The 17,468-nt window shown below is 54.1% G+C and overlaps 6 protein-coding genes across 6 annotated transcripts; 5 read left to right on the forward strand and 1 right to left on the reverse strand.

The window, feature by feature from the left end:
• Window positions 1-202: 202 nt before the first annotated feature.
• IUM83_18594 (LisH dimerization motif) lies at window positions 203-3,923 on the forward strand (the record flags this gene model as incomplete). Its single annotated transcript, XM_067943604.1, has 7 exons — window positions 203-331; window positions 387-632; window positions 701-736; window positions 798-933; window positions 1,001-1,701; window positions 1,780-3,827; window positions 3,896-3,923. The coding sequence occupies 7 exons, from the start codon at window positions 203-205 to the stop codon at window positions 3,921-3,923; spliced, it is 3,324 nt and encodes a 1,107-aa protein (XP_067786223.1).
• Window positions 3,924-5,126: 1,203 nt separating this feature from the next.
• Window positions 5,127-6,388, forward strand: IUM83_18595 (40S ribosomal protein S19-1; the record flags this gene model as incomplete). The annotated part of the gene is made up of 3 exons (XM_067943605.1): window positions 5,127-5,862; window positions 5,945-6,072; window positions 6,173-6,388. The coding sequence occupies 3 exons, from the start codon at window positions 5,127-5,129 to the stop codon at window positions 6,386-6,388; spliced, it is 1,080 nt and encodes a 359-aa protein (XP_067786196.1).
• Window positions 6,389-6,901: 513 nt separating this feature from the next.
• IUM83_18596 (C2 domain) lies at window positions 6,902-8,179 on the forward strand (the record flags this gene model as incomplete). The annotated part of the gene is made up of 1 exon (XM_067943606.1): window positions 6,902-8,179. One exon carries the CDS (start codon window positions 6,902-6,904, stop codon window positions 8,177-8,179), a length of 1,278 nt encoding a protein of 425 aa, XP_067786198.1.
• Window positions 8,180-8,599: 420 nt separating this feature from the next.
• IUM83_18597 (C2 domain) lies at window positions 8,600-9,460 on the forward strand (the record flags this gene model as incomplete). The annotated part of the gene is made up of 1 exon (XM_067943607.1): window positions 8,600-9,460. The coding sequence occupies one exon, from the start codon at window positions 8,600-8,602 to the stop codon at window positions 9,458-9,460; it is 861 nt and encodes a 286-aa protein (XP_067786197.1).
• Window positions 9,461-9,773: 313 nt separating this feature from the next.
• Window positions 9,774-11,918, forward strand: IUM83_18598 (C2 domain; the record flags this gene model as incomplete). Its single annotated transcript, XM_067943608.1, has 2 exons — window positions 9,774-11,694; window positions 11,782-11,918. The coding sequence occupies 2 exons, from the start codon at window positions 9,774-9,776 to the stop codon at window positions 11,916-11,918; spliced, it is 2,058 nt and encodes a 685-aa protein (XP_067786189.1).
• Window positions 11,919-12,519: 601 nt separating this feature from the next.
• Window positions 12,520-16,329, reverse strand: IUM83_18599 (ABC transporter C family member 5; the record flags this gene model as incomplete). Its single annotated transcript, XM_067943609.1, has 1 exon — window positions 12,520-16,329. The coding sequence occupies one exon, from the start codon at window positions 16,327-16,329 to the stop codon at window positions 12,520-12,522; it is 3,810 nt and encodes a 1,269-aa protein (XP_067786193.1).
• Between the last annotated feature and the right edge of the window lie 1,139 nt (window positions 16,330-17,468).

Raw genomic sequence — 17,468 nt, forward strand, 5'->3', positions numbered from 1 at the left:
GGTGAAGATTGCTGGACCGGGAACGGTTCGTGCGATCGATGGTATCTATGAGATGCGTGTGGATTTACCTGCTGTAGTTTGTTGGATTTCGTCTACGTCGTAGCTTGATCCGTGTTATCGCAGAAGCCCGCCTCTGTGCGCAACTCGCTGTCTCCGTAGTAACGTTGGTTGGTAGATGTGACCTTTCGTAGTTTGTATCTTGATGGACGAGAACGTGGCGGCGAATCCTCAGACGCGTGATGCCGATGGCAACGCCTTGATGTCGCTCGAGGAGCTGAAGGAGGGCATGTTCCAGTCCATTCGCGACAACGGCACAGTGGAGCTCATTCGGGTAAGTTGTTTGCTCATCGATTTGTGTGTATGAGATGCTGACCCTGTTTGCATAGGCGCAACTTCGTCGACGGTTCATCGAGAAACTTCAGCATCAGCGTCGACTCCGCGATGACCAAGATGACGAGAACAATGCCAGTCGAGGTAATCGATCTTCCCCGAACTCTACACTGGACGAGAAACTTGCGCATGGGCTTGTGGCCGAATATCTGGCTAGTAAGGGCCTGGAGAACACGCTTGCGGTGTTTGTGCCGGAGATCGGTGGGTCTCGAAACCAAGTGGATAGTGCGACGATATTGGAGGTGAGTGCTGCGTACTTTGCTCTTGCGTAGACTAAAGATCGTACTAAACGGAAGTGCTTAATTGTAAGATGCTACACGTAAGCTCACCTATTCAAAATCAACTGGTAAGACCATTGCACTACGTATTTGCATTAGATTGTTACTCATTCGTGATTTATATTGTAGGAATTAGAGCGAGCGAACACAGGACAGTCGCTGCTATTGGTTCTTGTACGAGAGCTTGTTCGCCGGTTCCAACTTGCAACGATGGACTCGGGGACGCAGACAGCGATGGATTGTTTCGATCATCGAATCGTCCTAGGTACGCAACTTAACTGTGACTGACCGATCTGTTTGTTCACTGATGTTAACGTTTATATGGCGACTAGAAAATCAATTACGGCATGTGGAGAATACCTACCTAGCTGAATGTGCTGCTCAGAAATTAGAACCCCAGAAATCGCTCGAAGAGCGGATGGTTCAATACCAGAGAGAGTATGACGAAATCTGTGATAAGCGGCTTCAAGAAGAATTGGATCGATACAAATCTACTGAGGTTGCGCTGGTTCGAGCAGAAGAACGAAAGCGCTTTAATCGAGAAGTGGATAATCTTCGAGCATCGCTTTTGCAAGAGTATCGTAATAAGCAGGAGCGCCTTCAAGAGCGTGAGCGCGATTTGGAACTTGCACTCGTTGCACGGCGGACAGAACTCGAGACTTCGCTTTTTGAAACGCGACAGTCTCTTTTCAAAGACATGGAGAGACTTAGAGTGAAGGAGGCCGAGTTGCAAGTAAAGGTGGAGAGTGATTTCCGCCACTTTGCTAACGAGACCCAGCGTTTCCAGCTCTGGGAGGAAAGTGTCCGCACGCAAGAGGCTAACCTGGAGGGTATCGTTACTCAAGCGATGCGAGAGAAAGAACGCTCGTGGCAAATTCAGAAACAGCAAGCAATTCAGGATATTCAAGCCAAGCAAGATGAGTTATCAGACCGCGAGCAAGTTCTTACTACTGAAACAGGAACACTCAAAACTTTGAAAGCACAGGCGTCTGCACTACAGCAGGAAGTTGCTGCATTGGAAGCTTTGCAATCGGTAAGCTGTTTATGGTTTATCTATGCGTGTCTATCTAAACGGCAAACCTAATTCTTCGTGTGTTATCTTTCTCTCTAGAAATCAGGAGACGATCTGCGTGCGGCTCAAAATTCGACAGTGCAGCTTGAAAAGGATCGTGAGCGTTTGCAAAAGCGAGTCGAAGAGCTTGAATTGGAAATTGGTGAACTGAAATCCAGCCTGAAGGACGCAAATACTACCAACGCTCGCCTAGCCACAGACAGGATCCTGATTGACGACGAACTGTCTCATTATAAGCAGAAAAATACCGCGATGAAAGAGCAGATGAAGCTTATTTCGGTCGAAGTTAGAACTCTGCAGCAGCAGATACTGGATATGAAATTCGACGAAGCCAATGCGATCGTTACTGAGAGGAAAAGGTTTATGCAAATGATGGATGAAGAGCGTGACCGGTTTCAGTGGAAAGAAAACGAATTGCTGGCAAAAGTGCGTGAGATGCAGAGTCGTTTAGCGGAGGCCGAAGCACTTGCTGAAAAATATCAAAGCCAATATGAGGACGAAAAGGTGCATGTAGAATCTCTGCGGCACGATGTATCAAGTTTAAACTCACTCCTGACACAAGCTCAAGCGACTATCAATGCGAGGCATGGTGGACAGCGAGAAATGGCATCCTTTCGCACGCAGCGGGGTGGAGGAGGTGGCGATACATTCGATACCAGTTCATCTGATCAGATCATGCGAGCAGGAAGTGAGCGTACGTTTATGATGAAGATGATGGAAATGATGGCGAACTTTCAAGATGCGGGTTCTTCACAGCGCAACATCGTTCACCAAGGCCAGAGACCCGTGGGTCCTGATCAAGGAATTCCAGCAGTCGCAAGTCAGCAGCAGCCTGTGCAACAAGCGGCACTAAATCAGTCACCTGACGAAGATCTGGAAGAATCCAAGCGGCTTAAAGAAGAACAGGCACGGATCGAGAGGGAAATGTTAGAACAGCGCGAGTACGAAAAAAAGAAGCAGGCTCGGATGGAGGAACAAGAACGCGAACTCGCGGAACAACGTAGACAGTTTGAAGAAAGCATGACTCGCATGCGTCAGGAGCGTCTTGAAGAGGAAGAGCGACTGGAAGATCAACGTAAACGTAAGCAGTGTGAGGTGGAAGCAAAACTGCAAGATGAACTAGCTCGACAGCATGCAGCAATACAAGAAGCCGCAGAGCTACAGCGGAAGTTGGAGGAACAACGCTTGGCTGACGATAAGAAACGACTTCAAGACGAGGAAGCCTATCAGGAGAGGAGACTAGCTGAAGAGCGCAAATTCAACGAGGAAATCGAGGCAAAGCGCCGTCAACAGCAACTCGAGGACGAAGCGGTAGCAAGGCAACAGCAAGAACGAGAAGAAGAACGTTTACGGCAGGAGCGCGTGGCACATGAAGAGCAAGAGCGTATTGAACTAGAAAAGGAACGAGAAGCAGCAACGCTGAAACACGAACAGGAAGATCGCCAGCGAGAAATCGATTGTCAGCTTGCAGTTGCAGAACGTGAGCGAAAGGAGTCCGAGGATGCAATCCAAGCGGATAAAGATGCTTCAGCGGAGGAAGATGCATCATGGCAAGAGTCGAGTATTGAGGTAGCCGATAGTGCCCACAGCGGTAGCGACGACACCAAGGCCGGTGCGGGTCGTGATGAGGTTGTCGCTAGTGAGAACGAAGCCACCAACGTAGTTCATGCTGCTCAAGACACCGTTCGGACCGAAAACGCAGAGTCCCCAGATCAAGTCCAAGTGGAGGAAGTGAAGCTGGCACCAACAAGTGCTGAAAGTGACAAAGATCAGGACAATGATGAAATGTTAAGCAGTGCCATAGCAGCAGTACCAGAACCAGCAAAAACTCCGGAGGAAGAAGAACAAGAAAGACAAAACGCTGCAGATGAGGTAAAAAAGAAGGAGGATGAAGATGTCATCGACGTGTACCGTCAGCGCGTACTTGCCAGAAAAGCAGCCGAGAAACAACGACAAATGGAGCAAGAAGCGGAGAACGAGCGAAAGGCGAAAGAAGAGGAGGAAAGACAGAGGCTTCAGCTCTTGGACGACGGTAGCGAGTCTGACCACGAACTGGAGCTATCGGGAGGGTCGTTTGCCGAGTCGAGGTATGTGACTGATGGATCGCGTCTATTGTGCAATGTCTAACCTTTAACTTGCGTACTTGGTGCTGTAGTGCTGCAAGTAACAGTGACTCGTTCTAGTGTAGTAGTAGACGAACTCTTTAAGGTTTGGATAATCGGTTGTCACTAACATACGATCGTTTTGCCTAGCGACCCTTCCATTTTTGCCCATAATGGTCAGTTTTCGATTGTTTCAGCTTCTACACCATGCCTGCAGGAAACGAAGGGAGGACTTCAAGGCGCCCGATGCCTCGACAACTGGATATGAGCGGCTTGGGCACAGACTCGTCTTTCACGTCAACACAAGACCGCTTTCGTAGTGAATCAACGGTGTCTAGAGATGCTGATGGCTTCAACTACGGCAAGACAAGCGAGCAAGCAAGCCGAACCGATTCATTCAGGGAAGACGAGTATCGCCGGCCCCGGCAATTCTCAACCAGAAAAGCTTCACAACTGCATGAGCAGAAAGAGAAGAGATCGGGTTACGACTTCAGCAGTTTTTCAAGCGAACGGGGCATTATGGACAAAAGGTCATTAGATGCAGCATTTGCATCGATTACAAGCAGCCGCGATTCTTCGCGTGATGCAGCGCACGGGAGCGATCAAAGGATCCACGACAACCAACAGGATGGTGGTGACTCCTTCCATGGCAACAACTACAGGTCATCTGACTGGAGGCGACAGGACGAATCCAGAGAGTCCGATCCTAGACAATTGCGGCAAGAAAGCAAACATGTGCGCCGTGGTAACGGCGTAAGTGAATCCAGAGATTTCAGCCGTGCAGCATCCTACTATAGTTCGCGTTCTTCTTCGTCGTCCAACTCGACAAGATTTGATACGCGCTCAAGGTTCTCCACCGACAAAGCTGATTCAATCCGCGCAGCCGAATCGCCCGTACCAAACCGAATCGACTCACCCATGAGGTCATCTACGTATAATAGTGACAAGGAACCAACTCGTAACGCACCGAAAATCACTATCGCATCGCTCTCCCGAGGTTATGAAAACCACGACGACCCGCCCAGCCCAACAAACTCGGAGACGTCGATTCCGCCTTCTTCTCCAGATTCAAATTGCGACTCGATTGCCCAACGAATCCACGATCACTATTCAAAGCCGTCCATATCGTCACCAGCGTCTTCGGGTAGATCCGAAGAGAGAAGCTTGAAGGCTGTATCCCCATGCTCATCAGCATCAACCAGAAAGTCATCGACACGGAAAGACATGATATCCGCACCCAGGGCCAAACAATTTGACGGTCCCAAGCGAGACGCTCAGTCGGCCATGAGCGACCTGCGCGAAGATTTCTATGCATTTCGCAAGCAGATGCGTGAGGTCTTCATCCGCGTCGAAGACATGGTGGACGTACACCGGTCGTTTTTCAAGTCCGACCCGAGCACCGGAAGTCCTGTCTTCAATGAAGACTTGGAGCAAGAAGCAGAGCAGCTTGCAAGTCAAACTTTCGAGCAGTTAGCTCACCTGCGCAAGCAGTTCACCAAACTCGCCAGTGACTTTCAACGATCGGGGAAGCCATCCGATGATTGGCCTCGTCGCGATCGTGATCATACAAAAATCCGAGCATCAACCACCAAAGCACTAACTAGATTTGACAGAGCACAACCTCCCACTTCCAGCCACGGTTTAGACGCCGACGAAGGTATCAGCGTTAAGGGCCCCGCTATCTCCGAAGATGGTGGCAGTGACCGCGACAGCAGTGACGAGAGGCCCATAGAGCACTCGCCTCGTATCCCACTAACCCGGCGCTCGTCTCACGCGAACAGCGACGACGATGTGCCTGCAGCCACCATGCCGGACTCGGCTAGGTCCACGACGTCCACCTACATCTCGTCGCAGTTGCAGTCTCGGTGGGGCAACTCAGGGGAGTCCACAGCCGCGAGCGATATCAGCACACACATCTCGCGCTCACATGGTCGATCTCTGAGCATCGTCAGCGATGCAAGCTCGCTGCCCGACCAGTGCAGCAGGCCCAACGAGCTCCAAACCGAAAGCATCTTCCAAGGTGAACCTATGTTGCCTTTTTCGCCACTTCAACTTGCCCGCTGACTTTTTTCGCTGACTTCCTTGCCGACTTCCTGTTCTAGATTTCGACAAGCGCATGGAGGAGATCCGCAACTCTCTCAACGCGATCGCCAGCGGTAAGAAGCCGCATCGCAGCAGCAGCAGCGATAAAGCCGCCCGAGTTGCGGCGTCTTCACCGAAAATTTTCACGGTAAGGTCCCTTTGAAGTGGCCGAATGGCTTCGCTCGCGCATGTTGCCCTCCAACCGCTTACTTCTCTCTCTATGCATTGCGGTCGCCTCGTGTTGACAGCGCGGAGACGCAGCGTCTCCCGTCGGGGCCATGATGGACGCGGTGCGCACGCGGTCAACTCTGCGCGAGGCGTCGCGGATATCCACCGCGGATCTCGACGTCGAGAGCAGCACCGGCAGCGAAGGCAAGCCACCGCGAGGTGCGCGCGAGGCCGAGCTGCGCCACCTGCTGCAGCAGCTCAACCAGCTCAACGGCGACAACGACGCGGACGATTGAAGTTGCCGCACCTGCTGCAATAAGTCGCCGCAGTGTAGCCATGTCGGGTTGGATACGAACTCCGTCTCTAATTTTTTCGACCATATAAAATTGCGCGTAAAAATTAGCCTGCCATTAAATCTTGCCGATGGGCAACGTCGACACGAAAAGCCGGAAAGCCTTTCGCTAGCCGCGGGCCGCAACGCGACCGACCTGATAACTCCAGCCCGCCTCTCGCCATCCTCGGTCGCCAAAGTGGCACAGTGGGCGCTTGCTCGCTCCATGGCAGCCCGCCATCATTGCTATCTCCCAGACCCCGTAAAAATTCGACCTGATCGAAATCTCTAAAAATGAACCTATGCGCTCTGATAAGCGGTACACTGTACCGTCCCTTTCCCTCAAACTGTCCGTTAGCGGCACTGCACCGCTCGGTATGCGATGCGCTCGTTGCTTCCGCCCTCATTCGCTGACTTTCCTCGCGGGGCCGAGCCAGGCCTGCTAATTGACCCCCCTGTGACTTAATTCCTACCTGCGATGGCTCCGGCGGCCTCCGACACACAGCAGCGCTACAAGCTCGTGATCCGCGTGCACAGCGCCGAGGAGCTGCAGCACTCGTCGTCGCAGGGCGCCTACTGCAAGCTCTACGTGGGGGCCACGCCCATGACCGAGGGCAGCCACCGCGGCTACAGCAAGAAGGACTCGGGCGACGCGGCCGCCGCCAGCGAGGACGCGGACGACGCCTGGCAGCTCGAGGTGCGCCGCACGCGCACGCAGCACCAGCAGCCCAACGCGCTGGCGCCGCCCGAGACCATCTGGGACGAGACGTTCGAGTTCCCCATCCGCCCGGGGCTGGAGCTGGCGTCGCAGATCCTGAGCGTGCGCGTGAAGAGCCAGCACCTCTTCTTCTGCCCCGTGGTGGGGGCCTGCGCCGTGTCGCTGGCCAACCTGAGCCCGGGCGAGCGGCTCGAGCAGTGGTTCCCGCTGCAGAAGGGCAAGAAGCCCGCGGGCCGCATCCGCGTCATGCTGCTCGTGGCGCCGGAGGACAAGGTGCTCAAGGCCAGACGGAAGCAGCCCAACCAGGACGTCATGGCGGCCAGGGCGGCCAGTCACGAGGCCGACGAGGCCATCAAGAGGCTCGTGGACAAGCAGCTCCGACAGGAGGCCGAGAGGAGGCAGAGGAGGCTGGACAGAACGTCCAGCGGACCCCCCGTAGAGGTGAACAGACCCGCCGAGTGCGATGATAAGGCTGAGGGAGGGAGGGAGGTCGGCTACAGACACAAGAGGGCGGAGAACGCCACCTGGCCACCCCCTCCCGGAGTGTCGTCGCCCAAGATGCTGCCCCCGTTGGGCACCCCCGCTGCGTTTAGGGAGCAGGGCAACCAGAATGCAGAGAGTCCGACGGTGACTCCGCCGACGACCGAGCAGTTGCCGGTGTCCCCCATGTCCGAGTATGAACAGCGTCTGGACAGGAAGCTGCGCCAGGTGAGGAAGGAGACCGCGCGGCTACGGAAGCTCAAAGAGCAGCTCAAGAAGTACATCCCGGACCTGCAGATGGACTCGGACTCGGACGACTCGCTCGACTCGGAGGAGGAACCAGAGGCGCTGCTGTCCGGGTCGTCCGTGGCTTCGTTGGCGTCGACCGCGTCGGCGTCCGAGAGGACCCAGCACATCGCTGACCAGTCGAAGGAGACTACACATCGTCACAGTCACGGGGAGCTCAAGCTCTCGCGGGTCAAGGCTGCACCATGTGACGAGGTGGAAGTGGACCGGACGCCCAAGGTAGACAAGAAGTCTGTGCCTGTCGCGTTCTAGCGAGTTGGGTATTTCAGTCGGCAATGGAAGCAGCTTCCATAGGCACCGATCCCCCCGACCACGACGCGGGGGATAGTTCAATAGTCAATGTTGTACATTTTTGCCGTTCGAACGCCGGTTCACTCACGGTACTGAGCAAGACGAGGTTGTCAAGAGGACAAGACCGGGCTTTTGACAAAGCCTGAGGAGGAGACAAGCCCTCTCAGTGCATCCAGCCCTCGAGATTGGACGACCTCGAAAACCATAGAGAGAACGCCGCGGCTGCAAGTTGCCACTCTCCGTGGACGCGATTCCCGCACACACATCGTCGAGGCACGCGACCTTGGACCTGGATGAGCAAGTTTCTTTGGCTACACTTGTCAACGCCCTGCCTCAGCTATTGTTCACTTCAAAACCCGCCGCCAACGTACCAAAGCCTCAATGTCCAGCTACGTCCAAGACCCATTCACGCTCTCGCTGCGGGTGCATTCTGGCCAGCACCTCTCGACGCACGCGAGCGCAGCGTTCTGTTCGATGGTAATTTGGAACCATTCGTCACCTGGCGGCCCCGCCCAGTTGAAGTCGCCACCAAAGTACACGAGCTTCCGCTCCGTTGGCGCCAACCAGAGCGTCGAGTGGAATGAAGACGTGCAAGTGGAGGTGGCCAACCCCGCCTCCGACGTGCTCACTGTCCGCGTGAAGGACTCGAGCGACTCGCTCGTAGGGAGCTGCAACATCTACCTCGCCCACCTGCGTGCAGGGGAGCCACTGAACCAGTGGTTCCAGCTTCACCCCGCCGGCCACATCCATATAAAACTGGTGTTGAGTCCTAACCAGCGGTCCGTTCCGGCCGCACCGCTGAATCCCAACTCTCCCTACTCTGCAGAGTTCCAGGCGCTGCTCGACATGAAGATGAAGCAGCGAGCAGCGGCCGTGAACGAGTGTCCACTGCCGTCGCACATCGCGACGTTGCTGGAGGTCCAGAACAAGGCGCAGGAGAACGCGATGCTCATGATCCAGCAGCAGCTCCGCCAGCAGCAGCACGCCGTACACAGCAACTTGGCGCAGTCGCAGCCCCACTACCCTGCCGGTTTCCCGTCCGGCTACCAGCCGCAACAGTCAAGCGGCTCCAATTTCCACGAAATGGTCGGCACCGCCGCTAATATCTCCACCATCGCCGCCAACCTCCAGCAACTCAACGGCAACAGCACTGGAGTCGACACCAGCGGACTGGGCACTGTCGCTTCCATCGGCCTCAGTGCGCTCGGCCTCGGGCCGCTAGGCTCCTTCTTCGGGTCGTAGCCACTATTAAAAAAGGGTTAATTGTTACGGTGCTGTCAAATACACTGAAGTGAATCAGCACAGCCACGCGCTCCGTGTTAGAGATCAGCAAGCATTCCAGACATAATTCACAAACTATTACATGTACTGTTTAGCTCCACCCACTACAGTATTGTAGCAAGAACGGAAGCAGCGAGCAACTATAAGCGAGACCCTATGCTCGGACAAGTTGCACCTTGAAGCCTTTTGCCTGTTAATGGGTACACTTTCCACGGATGCGCCGCCGATTCGTTCATTCTGCAATTTGCCGTCGACCTCGCGCGCATTTGAGCGAATGGAGCGCTTCGCGTCCTCCAAGAGCATCGGCCTGGCAGGATGGGGCAACCCGACGCTGCCGCAGAGCGGCTTCACGTTGTTTCTCCGCGTGCACTCGGCCCGCAATCTGGCGGCAGTGGGGCGCGGGTCCTACTGCAAGCTGTATCTCGGCAACACGGAGCTGGTGAGCGGGTCGACGCAGGGCGGCGCTTCGTTCAGCAACCTCCTGGCGGCGGACCACGCCCAGCAACAGCAGGTCCAAGTGCAGCAACAGCAGCCGACGCACCGAGTCTTCCGCACCAAAGTGCTCTACACGGACCAGAAGACGTGCCCCGAGTGGAACGAGAAGCTCGAGCTGCACGTGCTGAACCCGGAGACGGAGATCCTAACCATAAGAGTAAAGAACCAGTTGATGTTGTTTTGCCCCGCTATCGGGGCGTGTGCCATCCCTCTCGCTAATGTCAGGCTGGGGGAGCCCGCCGAGCAGTGGTTCCCACTGCACAAAGGCGACAAGCCTGCGGGTCACATCCGACTCCAGCTGCTGCTGACTCGGAAAGACCCGTCGGTGGCCCCCCCTCCTGCTGTTAGCGAGTCGCCGATGCAGAGACTCATCCAGCAGCATTGCCAGCAAGAACGCGACCGACGTCAACAGCAGCAGAGCGACGAGTCAATGAGACGACAGCAGTTTGAAGAGCAGGAGCGAGCGCAAGCAGAGCTGAGGCGACAGAGAGAAGAAGCGGAGGAGAGGGAGCGGAGGCGAATCGAGGGGGTGGCAAGGATGCAAGCGATACAAGACCAGATCCAAAGGGAGGAGCAGGCCAAGGTGCAAGCGTACTTGCAGAAGCAGATGCAGCATGAAGATACCTGGCAAGCAGACGTGCTCGTTGACAAGATGGATGCGATGAAGGTGGAGGACGCTCCCGAGGAAGCAACTAAGGAGACAGGTAACGGAGGCAACTACTACTTTGCTGACGACATGGTGACAGCATCGATACGGTCGTCTACATCGTCGGCGGGGATGAAGCAGAGCTTTACTGCTGCTCAGGAAGGTAATTGCGAGGAAGTTGCAGAAGCTGTGGAGCTGACGGATATCGCCTTTGGTGAGGTGGTGCATGACGCCTTGCCGTCGTCGGACTCGACATCGTCAGATGGACGCAGCAAACGCCATAAGGAGAAGGAACGCCGCAAGAAGCATTCGCGAACGCAGGCCCGCAGCGTCAAAGAAGACAGATCGAGACGCTCACAAGCTCCTCTCTTTCCCTCTGCACCTGGGCCTGAGCACGAAGAGGAGACTCATCGCAGAAGCCTCTCGCCAGCATCGTCCAGCTTTTCAGATGAATCGTCGTCGTCGTCCGAAGAAGAGCGCCGCTGGCGACGCCGCCGTCGCAAGGAGAAGAAAGCGAAGAGGAAAGAGCGTCGTCGGAGACGCAAGGCGAAGCGAAAAGCTCGGCGTCAGTCGGATGGGTACGAGTCTTCGTCATCATCGTCTTCATCATCGTCATCTTACTCGTCATCCTCCGATGAGCGTCGCAAACGCAAAGCAAAGAAGCACAAGAAAACGAAGGAGAGGGCTCGTTCTCAGCGTGAAGGCAAGGCTAGCACGATGCCACGGGGCTCCGCTCCGCCCCACTCCAACTCGTACGGCCCAGATCACTCAAGTTACTCGAAGGAAAGCAAGTACAGCGGCAAGTACAGCGACAAGTACAGCGACAGCTACAACAAGTACGGTGACACACCGTTCGCGCGACCTGCGCAATCTAAATCGCAATCTGCATCAGCGTCACCTCCCGGCTACATCGAGACATTGCCTCCTCAGCCTCAACAAAAACGTTCGATGGGGGAGATGATCAGTACGGCTTCGGATGTTGCTTCAATTCTATCGAACGTGGCGTCCGTAGCAACGAGCGTTCAACAATTGGCTGGAGGTGGAAATACTGGAGGTGGAAACACTGGAGGTGGTGTGGGTGGTTTGAATATCCCGTTTGTAACGAGCGTTCAACAATTGGCTGGGGGTGGAAACACTGGAGGTGGTGCGGGTGGTTTGAATATCCCGTTTGCAGTACCGGACATGAGTCAATTTCTTGGAGGCCAGGGTGTGACGGGGTTGGTGGGCCAAGACTCCTCCGGTGTGGTTGGTTCAGACACGACGGCTCAATATTTTTAGCAAGGACAAACTGCGCGGAAGAAACGTCGGCTGCATTTCATAGCAAAACTGCATCGGTGCGAATGGATGTGGTAGGAATTTGGAGTTGTTCTGCTTTGGTTTGACGGTGGCTTCCCCAGAATCGGCAAAAGGCGATCTGCCGTAACGACACAGGTTTCCCCACAGCAATCAAAACCTTAATGTCCAGTTACGGCCAAACCACGTTCAAAGTAGTGCAAGTCGATGTGACCAACCCCGCCTCCGAGGTTCTCACAGTCCGCGTGAAGGACTCGAGCGACTCGCTCGTAGAGAGCTGAACATCTACCTCGCCCACCTGTGTTCAGGGGACGCACGGACCAGTGGTTCCAGCTTCACCCCGCCGGTTAAAGTTGGTGCTGAGTCCTAGGCAGCGGTCCGTTCTGGCCGCACCGCTGAATCCCAACTCTCTACTTGGAGGGGGGGGGGGATCATATCTCACCCTAAAAAAAAGTCGAAGTCGCCAGCTTTCTTCATATACAAAATATTACTACGTAGTATCGTTGCAGCAAAACTAGACTCTATTAAAGTGGCGCGGTACCTTGGTAGATCAGTGAGGCAGCAAAAACGAAATCTATTTTGTTGATTAAAGCAGCTGATCAAGGTAGCCTCCTTCCTTGGCCAGCTCATAGAACACCCCACTTCCATTCTTCACCAAATTGCGAGGAGTGTCGAACTCCACCACACGCCCGCCGCTCAAGACCATGATCCGATCTGAGTCCAGCACCGTGCCCAACCGGTGGGCGATCGTCAACACCGTCGCGTTTTGAAAATCGCGCTTGATCATTTCCTGCAGCTTCCTCTCCGTTGCGTGGTCAATAGACGCCGTGGCCTCATCCATCACCACGATACGGCTACGAATCAACAGAGCACGAGCCATGCACAGCATCTGCCGCTCTCCTACGCTGAAGTTTTCGCCGTTCTCGCTCAATTCGTACGCCAATTGACCTTCCAATTCCGACACCTGCGTCTTCATGTCCACCTTGTCCAGCGCACTCCAGATGTCGGCGTCTGTGAACTCGTCGAAAGGGTCCATGTAAGCACGCAAAGAACCCTTGAAGAGCACAGGCGACTGGGGGATTATGGATAGATTCGATCGTAATGTGCGTAGCGGCATGGTCGCGATGTCCACGCCATCGATGATGATTCGTCCTGATACCAGTTCGTTGATGCGAAAGAGCGCCATTGTGAGGCTAGACTTGCCTGCGCCGGTACGTCCGACGATGCCGATCTTCTCGTTGTTGCGGATAGCAAAGGAGAGACCCTTGAGCACAGGGTCCCCGCCATGTTTGTAGCTGAAGACAACATCTTGGAACTGGACGGTAGAGGAACGAGGCCAGGAGGCATCAGGCTCAATTACAAGCGGTCGCTGGCTTCCTTCAGCGGGAATGGACCCGTACTCGAGAATCCGTTCGGGACTGACCATTTGAATCTCTACCCAAGACCAGGACTGCACAAGACTAGCGAGACCACTGTCGACACTGAGCGCGTACGTGAATGCAAGTCCCACCAGACCAGGAGATAAATAGTCGCGCAGGTACACCAAGCCGGTCACCACGAAAACAATCACCCCGCAGCCTAGAAGCTGCATGCGAAGCTCAAACCACTGCTGAGTGACAGTGTCTGCCAGCCAGCACCTGCTGTTCACGTCATTGCGAATAAAATTCTCGGTGATCATACGATCAATCGTATCTCGTCCGAACGCACGAATGACGACTACACCTTCCTCCGACTGGGAAACGTGGCTCAGTACAGGAGAAGAGGACACTTTCCACAGGCGTGAAAGTTCTCGGGACGGAGCAAGGTAGAAGTTGGCGATTTTCACATACATCCATACCAGTGGGATGATCAAAGCGCCCAAGAAGTTCATTGTGTACACAGCAGTTGCAAGCTGGCATACTGTGAAGAAGAACATGGCGAGGAAACCTCCAAACGCGAATGGGATCATAGAATCCACAGCCGCCATGTCATCACCGTAGCGGTTTACGATGCGGCCAATCGGGTTCGCATCGAAGAAGCGGAGCGGAGCTCGTAGCAGAGACTGAGTCATGCTGTCAAACAAGTGACGAGAAGCTCGAAGTCCAACAATCGCCACTGTCGCAGATCGAACAAATACCATGACAGCAGCACCGGCTCCCAGCAACGAGTACACTTTCATGTTGTAAGCTGTCTCGTCTTGGTTGTACGACCCGTTCTTTTGGCCGGTCCAGTGACTCAGCCACAGGTCACTTCCGATCTGGAAAACCTGCCACAGCGTTTGCACGCCGAAGAGGAAGATGCACACCTTGACACCACCGAGCGAGTTGAAGTAGTTGGAAAATACCTCCTTGGACACGCGACCTTCCTCGCGCTCCTCATCATCAATCAGTCGACCCGCATCCTTATCCTGGTTAGTAGTACTCTCTTCACCGTCAATTGGCCCGTCCTTCGCAGAACGAGGAGAAAGCGTGTACGAGCTGCGCGGCAAAGCAACATCGTGTCGAGTAGCCGTCAACTTGCCTGCTTCCACCAGCACCTTCATGTTCGCAGCTTTACTCGCAATGATGTCGGCGCTGTGCGTCACCAGAACTACCGTCTTGTCCGCCAGCAAGTTACAAATGCAGTCACTGAAGATTTGTCTCTGCACGATCGCGTCCACAGCAGCCAACGGAGAGTCAAGCAGCAGAATATCAGCGTCTGAGTAGCATGCGCGAGCGAGGCACACACGAGCCTTCTGTCCACCAGAAAGGTTCACTCCCTTCTGGCCGATCTCCGTTTCATCACCTGCGGGGAACTGTTTCATATCCGGCATCAGGCCACACGCTCCGATCACGCGTGAATACTTCTCCTTGTCGTATGGCATCCCGAAGAGAATATTCTCGCGGATGGTCATGTTCTGAATCCATGTCTCTTGCGAGTAGTAGGCAACGCGTCCTCGAACGAACACATTGCCGGCCAGTTTCTTCATTTCACCGAGGAGCGCCGAACACAGGGAAGACTTGCCGCTGCCAACGGAGCCGTGCACAACAACTAGATCTCCCTGCTTCACGGTGAGGTCCACGCGGTTTAGCAGTGCTGTCTCCTGTGTCCACCCAAAAGTTCCGTCTGTAATTGCCATAGCGACATCTTTTGGCTGCGCAGGGTCGTCACGTGTGACGTTGTCCGGGTCGAACTCGTCCAGAGCGAGATAATCTGCGAATCGGGTAATCGAAACCTTGGCCTGGATGCACGTTTGAATAGCCGTGGGCAAGTCTCTCAGCGGGTCTCGGATAGCGTTGAAAAGAGCAATAGCTGTGAAAACCTTCGCCGCAGTCAGCGCTTTCTCCATCACGATGGCATACACTGCAAACGACACAGCCGACACAACCAACGGAGAGCCCCACAGCACGAAAATGTTGAGAGCTCCAAGGTACATGAACTTCTTGATAGCAGAGAGTTCTGTAGCGCGCAACTTGTGGATTTTGTCGGCGAATTTGTCTTCCCACGCGTTCAGCTTCACGATTTGAATGGCGTTGAAGACCTCCTTGATCGTCTTCATGCGGTTGTCCTTGCACTCCATTACTGTTTCGAACGTGTCGCCAGACACTTTGGCAATGATAATGCCCGCCAAGATGGAGGCAAGAATCACTCCCATCCCCGCAAAGGCAGCAGCGCCGATGACATCGTACAGCATATAGACCACAACCACAATTTGGACGGGGGTGATCCACACAGTATTGATCTCGAAAGCAGCCCACAGTACATTGTCCACATCCGACGAAAAGAGGTTCGAAATGTCCACTGCCTTGGAATCACCCTTGCTCTGAATGCTCCGCCGCATGGCCTTCCTGAACAGCAACCCCTTGAGTGACACAGTCAGTCGGAGTGCAATTAACTCGATGTAGTAGTGCACGTGAGGCATCACGATGGAGTTTGCCAGTCGTGAGGCGAAAAATACTCCGAGCCATAAGCTCAGATTGTACATGTCGATCGTAGGCGCCGCAAATGCCGTGACGACATGATTCAGAACGGCGGGTGCGAATACATTGCACGCAGTGGTGAAGAGCGTTGCTAGAGCGCTCAGTAGGAATGACCCGCCGTAGGTAGTCACCATGGCCTTGACGATAGACTTGTCGTGGCGCTCGTAGTGCTCCACGAACTCGTTGAACGCCGCTGCCGATCGGTTCTCCTCGTCGAGCTCCCACAGGTCTTCGTTGTCGAGCTGGCGCGTGTTGCCCGCACTCATCAACGGGTTGGCGAAGGAGAAGAAGAGCCGCGACGACAAAGTCGCAGTGCCGGGTGTGGTTGTCTTTGCATGGTGCAGTCTCTGCTTGGTCTCGTCCACTTGGTCGTTTAAACTGGCGAACGTGGAGTAGCGGGGCTGCTTGGTGCTGGGGGCGGGGGAGATGAGGGACGTATTATCCCCCAGCGCCGTCATGATGCTCCCTGGAGCTCTCGCGAGTTATCTAATTATGAGCCAAGTATTGGTGGCTGCTGCAGCACCGCTACTTTATTACGCTGTATTACGCGACGCTGGTTAGAGTCCCGTTGGTGGTATGTACAACGTCCGCCCGCGCTCTGTAAAAATACAGTCAAGGTGAAAACAAATGTTTTTCACCGCAAGGAATGATGCCCGCAGTCTCGCTGTGGAATTTCGACCATCACTCACGTTAGTTTACGGTAGGATTTGCTTTTCCGACTCGAAGCTCCCGAGGTACAGTATTCAGAGGAAAATGACGGATGAATGGCAGGATCAACTAACTACTCCCAGCCTTGGTCGAGTCATTTTTTTAGAGACCTGTCGTTCTCTGTCGGCAAGTGTGAAAGAATCAGCCGGCCGTCAAGACCATGGCACGTTTCCGTGTTGGAATCAGTAGCCACTTCGATAGGATAGACATCATTGGTCAGTTGAGGCAAATGGATCCATGTGCAGTGGCCTGCACATACATGTGGATAATTTCACGAGCAACGGTCGCTTGGGGAAGCTACTTGCGCCGTTAGAAGTTGACAAGAGCTCACCACTACTGGACGTCTGCCGAATAAATCGTAAGCGCGCGCATGATGAGACTTAAGAATGCATATATGAGACCGCTCAGAATGAATTGTCACTTTTCTCAAAACACGATTTCTGCGATTGATGGCTCAATCGAAAGATATTTATTAGCTCTATCCAAGTATTAATATGTAGTTCTTGCTATTGAAACCTCGAGTAGCAGCTATGGAAAATTTGGAAGTTGACACTTTTCTTAAGTTCGTTTTTTCGTTTATTGGCTGCCTAGGGGTAAAATTTCGCGAGGAAACCGAAAATGGAGTTTTTGTTGGCCAATGACGAGCGGAACATGCTCAAAATGCTTGATCTTGTAAAGTACGCAGACTCTTCTATGGGCTCATGTATCATAGAAGGTCCAAATGGAGCAATCAATTCACAACGGATTTACGTAGCATTGTGTGCTTCTTTCTGGTTGCACACTTAATAACCATGCCGCTCTCGAGTTTCTGGTGGCGCACACGCACTGGAACCACCTCTCCTACGTCTCTCCTACGTCTCTCCTACGTCTCTCCTACGTCTCTCCTACG

Source organism: Phytophthora cinnamomi, assembly GCF_018691715.1.
Source record: "Phytophthora cinnamomi strain GKB4 chromosome Unknown Contig70, whole genome shotgun sequence".
Classification (NCBI taxonomy): Eukaryota; Oomycota; class Peronosporomycetes; order Peronosporales; family Peronosporaceae; genus Phytophthora; species Phytophthora cinnamomi.